General features: G+C 46.3%; 1 protein-coding gene across 14 annotated transcripts in view; it reads left to right on the top strand.

Moving 5' to 3' along the window:
* The window catches only part of LOC106590114 (sickle tail protein homolog), a 216781-nt gene that overhangs the window by 195216 nt on the left and 3133 nt on the right, over nt 1–18432 (top strand). For 11 of the 14 annotated variants that reach the window (XM_014180705.2, XM_014180706.2, XM_014180695.2 and 8 more), the window contains 13 exons: nt 2490–2594; nt 3112–3161; nt 5659–5819; nt 6139–6314; nt 8620–8756; nt 9433–9580; nt 11292–11820; nt 11992–12172; nt 12345–12616; nt 12974–13135; nt 13867–13995; nt 15836–15916; nt 16218–17891. In XM_014180705.2, the coding sequence (XP_014036180.2) occupies nt 2490–2594; nt 3112–3161; nt 5659–5819; nt 6139–6314; nt 8620–8756; nt 9433–9580; nt 11292–11820; nt 11992–12172; nt 12345–12616; nt 12974–13135; nt 13867–13995; nt 15836–15916; nt 16218–17891 (3805 nt within the window). Of the gene's footprint in view, nt 1–2489; nt 2595–3111; nt 3162–5658; nt 5820–6138; nt 6315–8619; nt 8757–9432; nt 9581–11291; nt 11821–11991; nt 12173–12344; nt 12617–12973; nt 13136–13866; nt 13996–15832; nt 15917–16217; nt 17892–18432 lie in introns of all 14 variants that reach the window. The other 3 variants (XM_014180701.2, XM_014180702.2, XM_014180700.2) reach the window with 3 other exon arrangements.

Consider the following 18432-nt stretch of genomic DNA (forward strand, 5'->3'; position numbering starts at 1 on the left):
CAACCATGCATTTCAATTAACAGGTGTGCCTTGTTAAAAGTTTGTGGAATTTTGTAATGATGCACTGAGAGTCGGGAAGCAAGTTCAGGGAGTGAGTGTTTAAATAAATAAATGCAACTAAATACAAAACAATTAACACAAACAATGCACAGACATGACACTGGAACAGAAACAATAATGCCTCAGGAAAGAACCAAAGGGAGTGACATATATATATATATAGGGCAGGTAATCAAGGAGGTGATGGAGTCCAGCTGAGTCTGATGACGCGCAGGTGGGCGTGACGATGGTGATAGGCGTGCGTCATAAGAAGCAGCCTGATGACCTAGAGGCCTGAGAGGGAGCACACATGACACATTTCTTTCCTTCTTAATGCGTTTGAGCCAATCAGTTGGGTTTTGACAAGGTAGGGGTGGTTTACAGAAGTTTGCCCTATTTGGTAAAAGACCAAGTCCATATTATGTCAAGAACAGCTCAAATAAGCAAAGAGAAACGACAGTCCATCATTACTTTTAGACATGAAGGTCAGTCAATCCGGAAAATTTCAAGAACTTTGAAAGTTTGTTCAAGTGCAGTTGCAAAAACCATCAAGCGCTATGATGAAACTGGCTCTCATGAGGACCGCGACAGGAAAGGAAGACCCAGAGTTACCTCTGCTGTAGAGGATAAGTTAATTAGAGTGAACTGCACCTCAGATTGCAGCCCGAATAAATGCTTCACAGAGTTCAAGTAACAGACACATCTCAACTATTCAGAGGAGAGTGCATGAACCAGGCCTTCATGGTCGAATTGCTGCAAAGAAACCACTACTAAAGGACACCAATAAGAAGAGACTTGCTTGGGCCAAGAAACACGAGCAATGGACATTAGACCGTTGGAAATTTGTCCTTTGGTCTGATGAGTCCAAATTTGAGATTTTGTGTATTTGTGAGACGCAGAGTAGGTGAACGGATGATCCCCACGTGTGGTTCTCACCGTGAAGCATGGAGAAGGAGGTGTGATGGTGTGGGGGTGCTTTGCTGGTGACACTGTCAGTGATTTATTTAGAATTCAAGGCACACTTAACCAGCATGGCTACCACAGCATTCTGCAGCGATATGCCATCCCATCTTGTTTGCGCTTAGTGGGACTATCATTTGTTTTTCAACAGGACAATGACCCAAAACACACCCCCAGGCTGTGTAAGGGCTATTTGACCAGGGAGAGTGATGGAGTGCTGCATCAGATGACCTGACCTCCACAATCACCTGAACTCAACCCAATTGAGATGGTTTGGGATGAGTTGGACCGTAGAGTGAAGGAAAAGCAGCCAAGAAGTGCGCAGCATGTGGGAACTACTTCAAGACTGTTGGAAAAGCATTCCTCATGAAGCTGGTTGAGAGAATGCCAAGAGTGTGCAAATCTGTCATATAAAATATAAAATACTTTTTTGGTTACTACATGATTCCATGTGTTATTTCATAGTTTTGATGTCTTCACTATTATTCTACAATGTAGAAAATGGTCAAAATAAAGAAAAACCCTTGTATGAGTAGGTGTGTTCAAACTTGACTGGTACTGTAGGTACGGTGCTCTAGAACGGCTAAATAGGTACATGAAGACTTTACATTTCAGTGCCTGGGGAGACATAGCTAACTGTTTCTCTACAGTACATTGTCTGGGGGCAGTACAGTCGGGATCACAGTCATTTCTCTTGTCCTCATCTAGCCCCTTTAAGCGCCCCCCTTTCCCCTTCCTCCTGTGCCATTAGATAAGTGGTGACGGGAAAACACAGCGCTTCTCTATGTCTAAGCCTCACTGGTCACCAAGCAATCACCAAGCATAAAGATCCTTCTTCACCCGTCTTTGGTTTTCTCCGCGTTGCCGGCGTAATCTCTCGTCCAGGCACCGGCCACGAGTGGCACAGTCTCTTGTTTTATTCCACAATGTGCGCCCTAAGGTCCAACTCATCTCCAACCTCTGGGCTAAATCTACTAGACAGCCCTTGTCTTGTTTTTAGAAATTCAGGCTAGCCCACTTGTTTTTCTAGACTATTCCAGGCAGACTCCGGGAGGGCAAAGCAGACATGCTTAAGTGGTCGAGGTTATTAGACCATGTTAGCTGGAATATATTGTTTACTTGTGCCTTAGCACGGTAGTTTGACAGCTTGGAACACTTACAGTTATTGCTTTAACAGTGTGTTTAACTGTTGTTTATATAGCAGAAACCCCATCTACTTGACAAATCAATAAATTATTCATAAAGATATTCATAAATGTTCTAAGATAGAAAATATTCTCCAAATCCTATACTTGACCCACTCTATGTTTTAATGTTATATCGCTAAATTGATCGCTAAGCAAACACATCTGGCATGAAAACAATTCCGGTAGTATTTAGGAAGTAACTCCCAACTTAAGAAGTACTCCTAACGTAAATATTAGAAATGCCACCTTTAACGCCTAGTTAGCCCCAGTGTTAAAAGCTTGATTTTCTGATGTTTCCTGCAGAAAGCGAATGAAGGCTATGGAGCAACAGATTGCCAGCTTGACTGGTCTTGTTCAGCATGCACTTTTAAAGTCCCCAAACACTAGTGGCACCAACGAGGCTCTCAGGTAAGCAAGAAGATGAAGAAGTGAGGCAGCGTGGGACATTGAGTTCTCAGAGATAAGCCCAGGTTGCCCCAGCCAATGTGGACAAAGATAATAACAGATAAACTAGCTCTCAATTTTACCAGCCTAGGTAAACAGAACATTGTCGAGGGGAAATAGTGTGGACGAGGGTTCTGATATTGACATGCTGCAGTTATCTTTGCATTTCAACCTACTCTGTGGAGATCTTGTGCTACTGTGTTTGCTTGAGTTTCCAATCATCAATCTCAATGTGGGCACCATGATTGGAATGAAAATGGGATGGCTTACTATGGGAACAGACTGCTCCTAACAGTCATCATGTTAACCTGTCCGTCTATGTCAGTCTGTCCAACCATACTGTATGGCTGTCTGTACGTCTACAATGCTTTTACTAATATATGTCAACCCTAACTCCAGGACAGTTCCCAGGGTTTTGCATTAATTCTCTTCTATTGTGATTCAACAGAATTAATGTCTCTTTCTCTCTGTGTGTGCGTAGTGAACGACCCACGAAGACATCAAGGCAAGCGTCTCCGGTTCATAGTGCAGGTCAGGAGGACCATTATTACCCTTCTGCATGTATCACATTATGGTTTGCGTCCCAAAATAGCACCATATTCCCTATATAGTTCACTACTTTTGACTAGAGCCCTATGGGCCCTGGCCAAAAGTAGTGTACTATATAGGGAATAGGGTTCCAGTTGGGACGCAAAGTAGTCTACTATATAGGGAATAGGGTTCCAGTTGGGACGCAACCATGATCTACTTAGAGGTACAGTTCTCTGTTGCATATCCCTCAACTTTCCCCCAGGATGCATTGCATAGACAAGTCTCTTAATGTCACTCAACACAGTCTGCCATATGCTCTCCCCTACTGCCCCACTAAAACACCCAGTCAGTAAGACAGGCGTCTTTGCTTTTCGCCGACTCATATTCCCCTCAAATCCTCTCTCGTCATCCACTCTAGGTGGGGGATGGAGGCAAAAAAGCTACTAACTGAATATGCGCTGCTGAAAGCATTAGTTAGAACAAGAGAGATGTATTATTTCTCGATCCCGCAAAGATGATTCAATCTTGTCTAGCTAGCGGTCAGGGTAGATGAGAGTTCGATAAAAGAAATGCAATCTCGAGGGCGGCGGGAATGAAAACAGAGTGGTATTTATGCGGCTGCTGTCAAAGCAACTCCTCACATCTTTGGGTTTCTTCGTCTTCTTCTTCTTACAGGTTTCCCTTTGCGTATTGTTCCCATTCATCATACACAGAACATGAAGAATTGACTGTGGCTCATAATTCTGATTCCTCAGATATTTCCTTGTTGTTATTTCATAAGCTATCCCCATCACAAGAGCATCCTCTCGGTCTCCAAACAGTGGATGGATCCTAAATGGCACCCTATTCCCTGTATGGTGCACTATTTTTTGACCATATAAAGGGGTGCCATTTGGGACACAGACAGTGTGACACACTTGAGCAGCATTCATCTGAACCTGCACTTCAGGTCTGTGCAGCTGTCATTCCCTATGAGAGGACTATGTGGTGAATGTTGGAGGGGGATTACAAAGTTCACAATAGCACTGTGTTCTCTAGCCCCACTGCAGGGCTCTACTGTGGTTGTGTCCCAATTGGCACCAAATTCCCATTATAGTGCACTACTTTTGATGGGCCCCGGTCAGAAGTACTGCACTATATAGGGAATAGGGCAGCATTTGGGACGCAGACCTACTCTGTGTTGAAGGAGTGCTCTCTTGCTCGCTCTCTCTCTCTCATTCAAGTCAGAACATTCTACTCTCTCATTGTTCTGACACTTTGCAGGGACTTGTTCTCTTCCGCTAAGGGACTTGAGTGGCTTAGTGACACTGTGCCACTCCCACCTGTTGACAACAAGCGCCCCAGAGACAGAACTCAACCTCAGGGTCAGGTTTCAAAGGTCATAGGTCATACTACTCCATTCTGAATGGGAGAAACAGTGTAATTGAATTCAACTTCAGTTACTGTCAATACAGACTGCAGTTGGCATGGCTTGTCAAGAGTCATTCTGTCGTCAGTCTCCAAAGCCAGAGGACATTACGTCTGGTGGTTGTTTTCGACAGCAGACAAACCCGTCTCCTGTCTCTTATTTCTCCCAATGCTTGCATCCCAAATTGCTCCCTATACAGTACATTACTTTTGACCAGAGTTTGATGGGGCCTGGTCAAAAGTAGTGCACTACATAGGGAATAGGGTTCCACTTGGGATGTAGTCATGGTGAGGTTGGCGGTCGGCAGTCTATTTCAGTCAGCACTGCCAATGTAAGTACCCGTGTGCTCCTGTGGGCAGCGGGGGAGACGCCTAGGGAAGCACAGGCCCTCATTACTTAACATTAGGAATATTAAATCAGGAACCAACGCAGCTGTGGAGAATGTGTTTGGAAATGAGCAAGGCGAGCGAGGCGAGCGCTGGGCTGTGGCCAGGCCAATGCAATCACAGAGGTTGCATCTCAAATGGCACCCTATTCCCTATATAGTGCACCACTTTGTATTGCCACCTTCCCTATGGGCCTTGGCCATACGTAGTGCACTACATAGGGAACAGGGTAGCATTTGGGACGCACACGGACACAAGGCAGAACGTGAAAAGGAGGGGAGAAAACATGAATACATTACACCACCCATTCAATCTCACAGGAGACATTTTGCTTTTTACGTGCATGTGCACATTTGACTGTGGGGTATTTCATTTGCGGTAAATAAGGGAGTTATGTATTGCGTGCTTCCTCCAAAATCTGTAGGGTTTCCATCACATTGTGAAAGGGATTTTTGTACTTGTGAATGAACCTCTACAGCATAGCCTACAATATGAATAATTAAATGCTATGGGTTAATATGTTTTCCCATATTTTTAAATGTATTCTTCTAAATCAGTTTTTATACAGCTAGATAAAGCATGTTTGTGGCAAGTGAGCCCTCTATCCAAATCTATATTTTCTTTCCAGTTTTGTTATCACAAGTGAGGAACTGACTAGCTTGTAGTGGTTTTAAATGTGGCTATTTGATTTGATCTTATTCAGGAGGTTCCCCTGTCCTGGCACCCAAAAGTGCCACGCCCCCCTCTGAGAGTGGCTCCACCCCCATGCTCCCAGGCTCCACCCCCTTCCAGAACAACCTGCTCCAGTGCAAGAAGAACGTCTCGGACCTTCGGCTGCAGCTCCATCAGATGAGACAGCTGCAGGTAACGCCACCAATGCTGTATCTATTCGTAGGATTATGTTTCCCCTAGACACTGATCTTGGGTCAGTTTAGCATTTTCCCCACTTATGGTTAAGGTTAGGATTGGTAGGAGGGAAAGCTGATCCTAGATCTGTACCGAGGGGGAAAAAAATCACCCGGGGAGCCCCTATCTACTGTTATTGGTTATCAATTTGATATCAGCTGTCAAGCGTTGCTTCCCAGCCATTCAACTACTGTCTATCAGCTACTTTTCAACCCCCTCTATCTGGATTGGCTAAGAAACACAAAACTCAGCGTGTGTGTATGTGTGTGTTACCTAGCTCCAGAACCAGGAGGCTCTGCGTGTGCAGCTGAAGCGGGCTGAGCAGGAGATCAGTTTGAAACTGGCGGAGGCCATGAGACGTCTGGAGGACCCGGTCCAAAGACAGAGAGTCCTGGTGGAGGAGGACAGACACAAGTACCTGGGCTTGGAGGAGAGGGTGTTCAACCAACTAGGGTAAGAGTGGGGGGGGGGGCAGTGTAGCAACTCATGTAGGTCCCTCCCTGTTTCGGCCCGTTTCGTTTGGTTGCTAGTGTACACGACCCAGGTGTTACTGACTAACTTCAAGTACACACCTTCCAAACATAGCTCACAGGTACCGGTAGGCCATGTCTGTCTCTCATTCAAGCCCAGAAATCACTGAAGTATAGAACCAGGCAGCCTGGGCAGGCAATTATTCACAGCATACTCTTAATTTAATTCACTCGTCGTGGTTTGCCAATTGGGAACGGTAATTGAATCCTTTTAATTCTGATATTTAACCGGCAAGGTCATAGCACTGCCTGGGTAGAAAGCGGTAAACATATGCCCCGATAAACATCACGATAGGAGCATTTCCTGAACGTTGGTTTTCTGGGATAATCAGGCAGGCGCAGGGCGCTGGATTCAGCTGTGTTTTCCTTGGCGCAGTGCCAGGTCTTACTCAGCAAAGGCCTGCCGTAGTGTTTTAAATATGGCTCGTTAATGAGCTCTGCTTGGCTGAAGCGCTGTGTGCGTGACAGGGAATGTGGTGTGAAAAGACGTAGCCTTCTCCTCCGGATAGAAACGCAATTTAATACAACCTGGGAGAGTGTCTGCTGAGGGTTCTAAAAATACTCTGAGAGGAAGTGAGGCGACAAACGACCAAGGTTTATCACTGTTACAACTACTGCAGCAATCCAAGGGTCCATAACATGAGGATATTGCTAACCTGGAGGATGTCAAAAGGAAGGTCAGTGAAGATGTCGTGTATTGCGTCATCTTTTCACAAATGTCAGTAGGCCTACAGGATTTTTCATAGTTTTCAGCACATGCATTTCCTGCATTTCCAAATCCCAGGCTCGGTTAAATCACTCCAGAAACGGACTGGCCATAGGGAAGATCGGGGCAAATGCCCGGATGGGCTGGTCCATCTTTAGCCCAGTGGGTTGGTCTTCAGTGGGGCTTTTGTGCAGAATGATCATTGTTTGGCTAATAATAGGGGCCTGGAAGAAAAACATTTTCCTGTTTGGGGTCCAATTGTGTGTGTGTGTGGGGGGGGTTCTGGTCCCAGTCTGTCCCTGGTCACTCCTATTTATTTCCAGTCAGTTCTGTTTACCAGTCATCATAAGCCCGTCAGAGGCTAGATCTGAGCCAGCTGTCAGCACTAAGCCAGTGATCCTACTGCCCTTGAGCAATAGAGAAAGAGAGAGAGTTGAGTACCCATGAAGCCTCCTCAAATAGATGATCCCTGGGACATCACAAGTGTTTGTCAAGTTATCTTTAGAAGTGTATTTTAATGCTGCAACACTTTATAGACCCACATTCTACTTTCTGAAGTCCTGTATAGCTCTTTTAAGAAGAAAGAGACGTTTTTTCCGTCAGCTCTTCAGTTGAACTCTTCCATAGTCATCATCAAGAGTCCTTGACATAAGAGGGCTGCTACGTCAGTAGTTATTGTCTTTTCACTCCCTATTATGAGCAACTTTACAAAAAGTTTAGGGTTCTCGAGGGAAGTTAGGTCACACACAAAAAAAAGCACCATTTAGTTCTCTCATGCAGTTCAGAACAGCACACGGTGTTAACATCCACCCAGCACATTTCCCCTTGGAGTTGACTTCTCAGGATCCCATGGATACAGTGTAGCAGACTGATAGGATCCTATGTAAGGAAGTGGTCGCACAAATAAACCCAGTTTCCATGTGAACACAGTTGAGGTTTTGGCAAGTAACCCAATCCAGTCGGAGCGGACTCACATAGAGGAAGTGCAGCGTGGTCTGACTAAGGCAACTTTGGCTATTAAGGTTGAAGGGCTGACTTTCCTACAGCCCAGATGTTCTTGTTTTTTTTTTTAAATACAACATTGTTTGATTTGATCAACAACAACAAAAATTCATGCCCTCTTGTCTTTTCACTTGTCATTCAGTTACCTCAAACTGGAGCTCCCGCTGTGCCCATAAGATTTCAATTAGTATTGTCTGCCCCCTAGTGTCGAAACGGAGGCAGTGTTTCAGGTGACACTTCTCAAGTCTGATCTCTTAGCATCTCTAGTATGTCAGGGATTTGACGGTGCCTCCGTATCTCATTTGGTAGCAATGGAGATGAAATTATTAAAACGTTTGAATGGATTTATGTAGCGCTTAGTTAAGAGGGAAACCCACTTCATCCACCACCAATGTGTGGCAACCATTTATGGCACAAACCTCACCACACATCAGTTCGCATGGTGGAGAGGTGAGGAGTGATGGCAATTAGGAATGGAGGTGAGCTGGTAGCTTTGAATGTCCTCTCTGTCGGTGTGTAGGGAGCTGGAGCTGTATGTGGACACTCTGAAGAGGGAGACCGGCTCAGCGGGGGCTCACAGAGCTGTGACACTGAAACATGTGGAGGAGGGGGCCGTTAGCCTCAGGAGAGTGGGAGAATCTCTGGCAGGACTCAAAGGTAAGACTGCAGTACAGTATAGCCTACTTTTAAGACACATACAGTACCTTAGATTATGTTCGTTGCCATGGATTCCATAGGTTTCCGTGTGCTAGGGTTTTCAGTTACAGGTGAGAAGTCCGATAATATAATTTATGAATTTATACTGAACAAAAATCTAAATGCAACATGTAAAGTGTTGGTCCCATGTTTCATGAGCTGGAATAAAAGATCCCACAAATCTTCTATACGCACAAAAAGTTTATCTCTCTAACATTTTGTGCACAAACTTGTTTACATCGCTGTTAGTGAAGTTTAGCCTTTGTCAAGATAATCTATCCACTTGACAGGTGTGGCATATCAAGAAGCTGATTAAACAGCATGATCATTACACAGGTGCACCTTGTGCGGGGGACAATAAAAGTCCACTCTAAAATGTGCAGTTTTGTCACGCAACATATATTTTGTTCAGTATAATAACATTTGGGTAACATAATGCTACAACTGGAAAACATACATAAAAAATAAAAAATGTGTTTTTTGTGTCCAAAAAGAGAATAAGCTTGAAAAAAGTATGTTGAATAATAGTAGAGTTCTGCTGACGCAGCACAGTAATAAAGTTGTCCTCCAATGAAGGTTGGTGAAATGAATAGAAAATATAAAACTGAAACATGGTATTTCCTGTGTGTTTTCTCAGGGGAGTTTCCGGCACTGCAGACCAGGATGCGTGCAGTGCTGAGGGTGGAGGTGGAGGCTGTGAAGTTCCTCAAGGAGGAGCCCCACAAACTGGACAGCATGCTGAAGCGAGTCAAGAGCCTCACGGAGTCACTCAGTAGCCTGAGGAGGTACATAAACCAGGGAGGGACCGGAAGTATGCTCATGTTCACTCCCCCTCATGCATTTAAAAGCATTTTATTGTTGCAAGCATGGCAGGGGGTTCTCTTCACCATATTCGTCACACCAGTCCATTATTTTTAAATCCATGAGAGGGAGTGTATAAGTGCCCACTTCAAAAGAAGGGTAGAGAATCAAATTTCAAATCAAATTTGCGCCGAATACAACAGGTGAAATGCTTACTTACAAGCCCTTAACCAACAATGCAGTTTTAAGAAAATACCTTTTTTTTTTAAGTAAGAGATAAGAATAACAAATAATTAAAGAGCAGTAGGAAATAACAATAGCGGGTCTTTATACATGGGGTACCGGTTCAGAGTCAATGTCATTGTGCATGGGCACCGGTGTCGAGGTAATATGTACATGTAGGTAGAGTTATTAAAGTGACTATCCATAGATAATAACATAGAGTAGCAGCAGCGTATAGGGATACTTAAAACATGAACATAACAAGTGGCTGGAGTCTTTGACAAAAAAAAATCTGAACCGCCTGGTATATAGAGGTTGTGGATGGCAGAAAGCTTAGCCCCAGTGATGTACTGGGCCGTACGCACTACCCTCTGTAGTGCCTTGCGGTCGGAGGACGAGCAGTTGCCATACCAGGCAGTGATGCAAGCTGTCAGGATGCTCTCGATGGTGCAGCTGTAAAACGTTTTGAGGATCTGTGGAACCATGCCAAATCTTTTCAGTCTCATGAGGGGGAATAGGTTTTGTCGTGCCCTCTTCACTACTGTCTTGATGTGCTTGGACCATGTTAGCTTGTTGGTGATGTGGACGCCAAGGAACTTGAAGCTCTCAACCTGCTCCACTACAGCCCCGTCGATGAGAATGGGGGAATCGAGGGAGTGAGAGGTTAAAAGAGAGACAGAGAGAGAGGATGGAAAACAGAAGCTTTCAGAGAAGTCAGACAGTGGGTAGCATGACTATAGTGTAAGGGACACTAACAGTTGATTATGCTGGCGAGGCTTTGGCTCTGATCCCGTCCAATGGGTCATGCGGAATGGACAGAGGTGGCGTCCATCTTAATTTAGCTCTCCATTGAACCGATAAGTTAATTAATTTGGGCGCAACATGGCTCCCTGCGGCATTCCATTTCCATATAAACATCTGTCAGAGACACTCTGCTGTGTGGGTCGTCAACACTTTTTCCAAGGGAGCACCACACAACGCAGCCAAACTAATCTACATTACCTCATCCCGTCAGTGCATTTCTCTCCCCGCACTTCAGAGATGATTAGACTCACTTTGATGCTGGGTTTGGTCCAAATTCACTTGGGGAGGTTTATTGTGTTTTCAGGCTAAAGAAGCTTGGATGGTGCAGTAGTTCTTTCAAATTCCTAAGTTCTGTATGTACTGTTCTATGTTATGAGGTTAGGAGATTTGAAGCATGCTTTCATGGGAGCATGACATATGACCTCATAGCTACAGTATGTGTTTAACCTTAGTGGGATACAGTTTAGATTAACTAGTGTTTGGCTGTTTGTGATCAGTTTACTTTCCAAAACTTTCCCAAAATTCTGGGAGGGGGGAAAATATTTTCAAAACTCTTGGTTGGAATATTCCAGGAGGGAATAAGCATAAAATACAGAATCCTCCAAGCAGAATTTAACCTGAATTTTACAAGTCTAATAGTAAGTCTATACTGCCCTCTATGCCCTACAGATGTGCTACAGAGGGTCTGCTGAAGGGATCTGACCCTGCTATGTGTGCCTCAGTGAAACTAACCCCAGCAGAGAGCAGCCCAGTCACCACCACAGTGGACTCCGACCCCCCAGTGGAGCCTCCAGCTTCCCCCTCGGCCCTGCCCGAGCCCCAGAGCTCCTCCATCAGGTCTGAGGTGGTCATGCCCTCCTCCCCCATGGTCATCCACCACGTCCAGAGTGCTCCGGTCCACATGCAGCAGTCCCAGCAGTCTGCAGCCCTGCTGGTCCAGCCCAGCCCACCTACGACCCCCACCCACAGCCAGGGCTGGGACTCCTCCAGCTCAGCCAAGGGTTCCACTGGCACCACCTCGGCCTCAAACTCCAACCCCTCCAGCCAGGGGGGAAGCCCTGCCCAGCAGAAGAAAACCCCTGCTGCCCACCTAGAGCTGGCGACCCAGGCTCCGGTCAATAACGGCAGCAGCGGGACAGGGAACCTCTTAATCGAGGAGATTCACACCAAGAGCAAAAACAGGGCCATGTCTATAGAGGTAAGCCCTATGGAAGACATACTGTACTTCAGACCTCAGTCTATGATATAACATTTCCCCTATGGGTTATTATTCATCTTCCCTCCACTGCTGTCTCCTCTCTCTCTCCCCCCTCGCTCTCTCTCAATCCCTCCCCTCTCTCTCTCTCTCTCTCCCCCCCTCCCTCCACAGGTGGCAGAGAAGGAGTGGGAGGAACGGAGGCAGAACATGGGCCACTACAATGGGAGGGAGTTTGAGAGGATCCTAAATGAGGCCCAGGCCAACATGATGAAGGGCATTCCCAGTCTGGATGTGCCGAGTGAGGGGGATGCCTCTACAGCACCCTCTGCTGCCCTGGAGGAGCCAACCCCAGGCAAGGGTCTTTTATACAGCTTTAGCTCCTACTATATTCCACTACTACAATTTTTTTTTATTTTGGACAGGATTTTTGAAGCAAGTAAACCATTTTTCTTCAGGAAAATGACCCTTTGTAGTTGTCATGTAGCCCTCATTGTTGACCTTATGTGTGTGTTTGTCTATTACAGAAGGCACTCAGCCTGAGCTCAGCTCAGAGAAACCAGCCATAGCCAAGCCTGCTGGTCCTGAGAAACTCCCCAAGTCGGTGCTAGAGAAGCCCACCACCACCAAGCCTACCGCTGCTGCAGACAAAGTGGGCAAAGTCAGCTTGGAGAAGGCCATCAAGTCCCCTCCCCCTCCACCACCCAGAAAGACCTTCCCCACCTCCAGCTCTGGAATGACCACCACACGGTCTGGCGAGGTGGTTTACACCAGCAGGAAGGAGTCTGCCTCGGGACAGGTCAGTCTGCCATGTAGTTAGGCTGCAGGGTAGTCTGCGGTCAACTAGCTCTGGTCCCGGGGGTTACATTCGGCTTGATGACACTGAGCCTTCAGCATCAGCAAGCCGCACGTAACGCCCTGGACCAGAGCGAATGGCAAACCATAGACATCCTTTCTACTTGGGTGGGCCAGACCTGACCTTAAACAATGTGGGGAGAGGGGGTGAAGTCTAAGGACAGTTAATCAAGCAATCTGAGAACCTTATAATTGATATTGGAATGGCCCATGTTGCACTCTTGTGGTAAATAATATTGATGCTAGTATTTGAGTCATACTAAAAAAATCATTTTAAACTCCCCCATTCCCGTCCGCCCAGGAGGGAGATGAGGCTGAGGTCCCACCACAAGCCCCAGCTAGCCAGTCCAAACCCACCAAGGTCCCGCCAGAGACCAAGCCCTCCACCCCTCCCCCCATTGCTGCCTCAGCCAACCACGAGGAGGAGGAGGACGAGGGAGACAAAATCATGGCAGAGCTCCAGGTGAGAAACATACTGTACATCCAACAGCTGCTGTACATTTACCAAACACACACACACACACACACACACATACGTCATACTTAAGCAATAATGCCCTGACGCAACGTGGGGTGCCTGGACACAACCCTTAGCCGTGGTATATTGGCCATATATCATAAACCCCCGAGGTGCCTTATTGTGATTATAAACTAGTTACCAATGTAATTAGAACAGTAAAAATACAGGTTTTGCCATACCCATGGTATACGGTCTGATATACCACAGCTGACAGCCAATCAGCATTCAGGGCGCGAACCACACAGTTTATAATATACAATAATGATCACATAGAACCACCGGAAAACACATCCACATACACACTGATGATGGTTGTGAGGAGGTTGAATGTGCTGTCTCTCTCCTTGACTGTGGGAGTGGTTCCTATATCTCTTCTTTTTGTGGTGGCTGGGTTACCTTCACTTGGCAGAGGATGGACACAGTCATTTACAAAAGCAGAATTAACCATGGTCTTACCCTTAGATAGTTTAACCATTCGGTAACCACAGCACTAGGTTAATAGTATCCGAGTAGTATCAGACCAGCACCAAGCAGAAGAATGTTCTCCACTTAACTGCCTGGTACTGTAGGTGTTTCTAATAGACTATCACCTCACATGTGGTAGGCAAAGTATAGGTAGGCTCTAGACCTCAGGGCCCTAAACCCTAATCCCCTGACCCATCTTCAATCCCCAGGTGTTCCAGAAGTGCATAGTTAAGGATGTAGGGGTGAAAAGTAGTGTGCTAGAGACACACCCTACTCGAGTTGAGCCCCAGATCAGAGAGCTAAGACCTGGGGCCTTATTGCCCCTCAAAGAGAAAAAGGTAAAGGATGTGGCGCCGTTTAGCCGTCCGTCTAACTGCCTGCTTCTGCCCACTACGTGACGCCAACTAACGATTGCCTTAACCACCTCTGTGCCTTTCACACTTCCCTGCTTCTGCCTCAGTCAAGAGATCTGTACTGAAACAACCAAAATCCCTTCTGTTTCTGACTTATTCTCTTTTTCCCTTTTTGATTTCAATGGAACTCATGGCTTGGACTTGTTTTTCTCTGATTAAGTCTGCAGAAAATGTCTGGAAAAGTTTGTGTGCATCCAACAAATGAATGATGTCTTGTTGCTACTGGTATTTGATTGCATTATGTTTGTCTTGACTGATCCAACCAATAAAATAATCCTTTATCTTGAATCCAGACGTAATTGAATGGTCTTGTCCGTTTTCTTTGGAATAACTGCCCTTTTATTCAAATAATAATAATTTGCTTATAGATTTTGCTATATGAAATTACTTTGAGTCGATTGGCTATTGAGGTGAACAAGGTTTTATTACTTGGTACCTAGGTGACAGACTTGTTTTTGCAGACTTGGTTTACTTTTGGTCGCTTTGACCACTTTGCCCTTTGACCCCTGGGTCCTTTTTCTTTACTTGCCTTATTTCTTGGGAACAATACCTTACTATTTCTCTAAATCTCTATAGAACTGTAACTTGATCTGCTAACTCATTTTAATACCCAAAGATATGCCTACTGTGGTTGCTGTCCACAGGAGAAAAGTATGTTTATTCGATCACAGTCACACAGTAAACTACAGTGTGGATGTGTCCCATAAATGGCACCCTATTAGCTATATAGTGCACTACGTTTGACCAGAGCCCTATTTGCCTTGGTGAAAAGTAGTGCACTACCGAGTACCATTTGGAAGGTACACTGGATCTTATGTTCCTCGCTCAGAAACCATTTCACACGAGATATTGTACATGGACTGTATGAGCGATCCAGTTATTCTGTGGGTTAGAATTGATCTCTTCCTTGAAAACCCAATGTTCAGCGCACACATCAGTAATGGATTTCGTCACGTTATTCCCACATATGCATTTTCAGTCATTCAACATTGTATTCCACTCACCACATGGAAATGATTGAAAAAAAAACATTCTTGTAGCACCAACAACAATGAGGATATATTAAACTGATGCAACACTGAACATTAGCTAGTCTGTGGATAGAATGAGTGTCAGTCTATACTCCAGATTAGAATAGTAGTTAGTTAACTCTAATTCCTTAGTAAAAGGGACAATCTGGGATTGGTACATCCATTTTTGGGACTTTTTGGATAGACTGCTTTGTTGTTTGAATCCCAAATTGTCCCTTAAAAGGTTTTTACATAATCCATTCCCATATCAATTAACTACATTCCATTCCAACTCCCAATATCCATAACATACCATAACCATTCACTTGTGCCCGCATGAGTTATCCTATAAGGCATCTAACAATACTTGTAAACAAACATGTTGTAAACACGAAGGACTGAAACATGCGGACGTTTCAGGATCTACTTCTTATCTTCTCGATCTTGAAACACATACTATAGTACAACAAATCAAAAGATGCCTTATAGGAGGGTTGTTGCCCAATGCAGTGTTAAGACCGTGGATGTAAATACCTATGTTATACCAATGTGCCATGCAATCCACTGTGTCTTCAACCTTGTTTCAATTGGCACTTTAAATCAGGGCCAAATTCGATCTGTGCCCACTGAAGACCTGCCTTGAATTTAAATGTCAATGGAAACAAGGCTTTAGAGTGCAGTTGCACCATACAGTGCACCCATAGAGTGCAGTTTTGCAATAATGCTGTCCCTTAATTCACAAACTGTCCTAGCAGAGCTCGGAGAAAACCCGGGAGGATAAACATCCCAACGCGGATGAAAACGGGAACACCACCCCTCTTCGTCAAAGTCCAGGGGTACGAATACCATATTTTGACCGTTAAAACTTAATAGTCAAAATCTCAGGGCATTTATTAAGCTAAGAATAGTCTTGACATACAAAGTTTCAAACGTGCCTTGATATGTTTCAAAATGTCAGGTTCTACAGCATATGATATGGGCCTTATGAAAGTCATTCGCATGCCTTACATGTCATGACATACAGTACGTTCCCATATTGATAGGTTTGTCATGTGGTATAGTGTTGTGGTTTTAGCTTCTAGCAGAGGGTTGCGGTTTTTAATATAAATTCTCTCCTCCTTTCTTTGCCGTATGCAGGTCATATACTACGTCACTGGGCAGATCTCCAAAGAGCAGCTGCCACCACCGGCCGCAATGGAGGAGGCTCCGGAACACAGAGACAACCCAACACTGTCCCCCTCACAGGTGTCAAATGTGAATGCTAATGACAATTCCCCAAGCCAGCAGCCACAACCGAAACCCCAGCAGTTAGGGCCACCTGTATCTCCCAAGCCTCTGTTCTTGAATGGCCCCAGCCCTCTGTCTCAGAAACAGGTGGTGACCTCAGAGTCATTGAAGACCAGCCCAGGAGTGGTGAAAGGGGTTCTGGAAAACCCAGCGACCACCACTGTGGATAAGCTTCAGATAAACACAGTCAAGAGGATAGAGACCTCAGTCGTCCAGGAGTCCAGCATTCCCCTTAGTAAGAGTGTTGTGTTGCCTGCTGCATTGCCTGAAGTCCTTCCGACAACCGCCATAAGAGAGGCTCCTAAGGCAGTGGTGTCTCCCCCAGAGAAGGCTCTTAGTGAGGCCACTGATCAGCCCAGACCCTGGTATGAGGAGGTGGATGAGGAGGCCAGCCTGAGCCCTGACCTCCCTGGTGAGGAAGCCCCTCCGCCCCCAGACAATATTGCCTTCATGATCACCAACAGCAAGGTCCAGGCCCTGTCCTGTGGGGAGTACCAGGAGCTGGTCAACGCCAAACGGGGCATCCAGACCGTGACTGTGTGTGGGGGACCTGGGAAACGGGAGATGACCAACACCACCCCGGGTGGCGGGGGCGGCTCGGCGGGGTCACAGGACAATGGCTTCAACAACAAGAAGCCGGTCATCATCATCTTCGACCAGCCCATGGACATCCGCTCGGCATACAAGCGCCTGTCCACGGTGTTTGAGTGCGAGGAGGAGCTGGAGAGCATGCTGGCCGCGGAGCGCATTGAGGAGGAGGACGAGGAGACGGAGGAGACAGAGAAGAGCAGTGGTGGACTGCAGGTAAAGGTCAAGGCCCCCAGCGGTGCTCTTAGCTCTTCCAGTAGTAGCTTGTCGCGCTCTTCCTCCTCGACTTCGGAGCTCGCCGAGTTGTCCGGTGATGGCAAGCCGGATGGGAAGAAGAAGTTTACGTTCAAGTTTCCCAAGAAGCAGCTGGCCGCTCTGTCGCAGGCCATCCGCACTGGCACCAAGACGGGCAAGAAGACGCTGCAGGTGGTGGTGTACGAGGACGAGGAGGAGTCGGACGGCACAGTCCGACAGCACAAGGAGGCCAAGAGATTTGAGATCCAAAGTCGCTCCAAACCATCTGCTGCCCCAGCAAACAAGACGCCCAAGGCCCCAGCTGCAGCCGTTGTAAGGAGGGAGCACTCGGATTCCAAAGGCAGGACGGACAAGATCCGGAAGAGCACCTACAAGACCCTGGACAGCCTGGAGCAGACCATCAAACAGCTAGAGACGACCATCAGTGAGATGGGCCCCGCAACGCACCACCAGGAGAAACCAGTGAGGAGTGCAGCCAGCGTGGAGCCCCAAGCTGGGTGTGCCTTGAGTGGGGAGAATGGAGGCCTGAAGAGGTCCTTATCACTCCCTTCCAAGAGTTCACTCCTCAAGGTCCCCAAGCCCAGCAAGGCCTCCTCTCAGAGGAAGAAGACCAAACCTCAGCTCCTCCCCCGGCCAGCCGTCATCCCCACCGCCACTGTCACCCCCGTCACCAGCCAACAGGTCTCTTTCTAAGCTCTTGTCAATCGGGAGGCTTTGGGCCCTCTTTTTAGTCGTCCCTCCCTCCCTTCACTCCATCCTAACCACTGGGTTTACCTTACCACTGGGTTTACCAACCAACCACTTATTAACTCACTCCCCAGGTGTTTTGGAAATGTCAGAGCCCCTCCTCTGTTGGTTTCTCCCTCTGTGTGATCATGGTCCAACATGATTGGGGAGTGGCATTTTCAATGGGTCCCTCCTCCTGTCTCTCATGTCTCTCCTTCAATTGGCTGCTCAAACTCTAACCGGGGCTTCAGCCAGTAGTAGACTCTTAATCACACAATGACACTCCATGTTGATTACACTGTCTTTTTGGTTTCTTGAAGCTGTTGTTCTTGGACTGCATGAACTGTAGGGTTATACGTGTTGGTATAGGCTACTACGGTACAGGGGGTGCATGTGCTCTTACCGGTGTTATTAAGGTTAACTGTGAGGGTAATCTTGAATGAACAGTTTTCTGACCTGTCAGTGCCTTGTTGATAACAGTTTCTCATACCTCCAA

Source organism: Salmo salar, chromosome ssa29 (genome assembly GCF_905237065.1).
Source record: "Salmo salar chromosome ssa29, Ssal_v3.1, whole genome shotgun sequence".
Classification (NCBI taxonomy): Eukaryota; Metazoa; Chordata; class Actinopteri; order Salmoniformes; family Salmonidae; genus Salmo; species Salmo salar.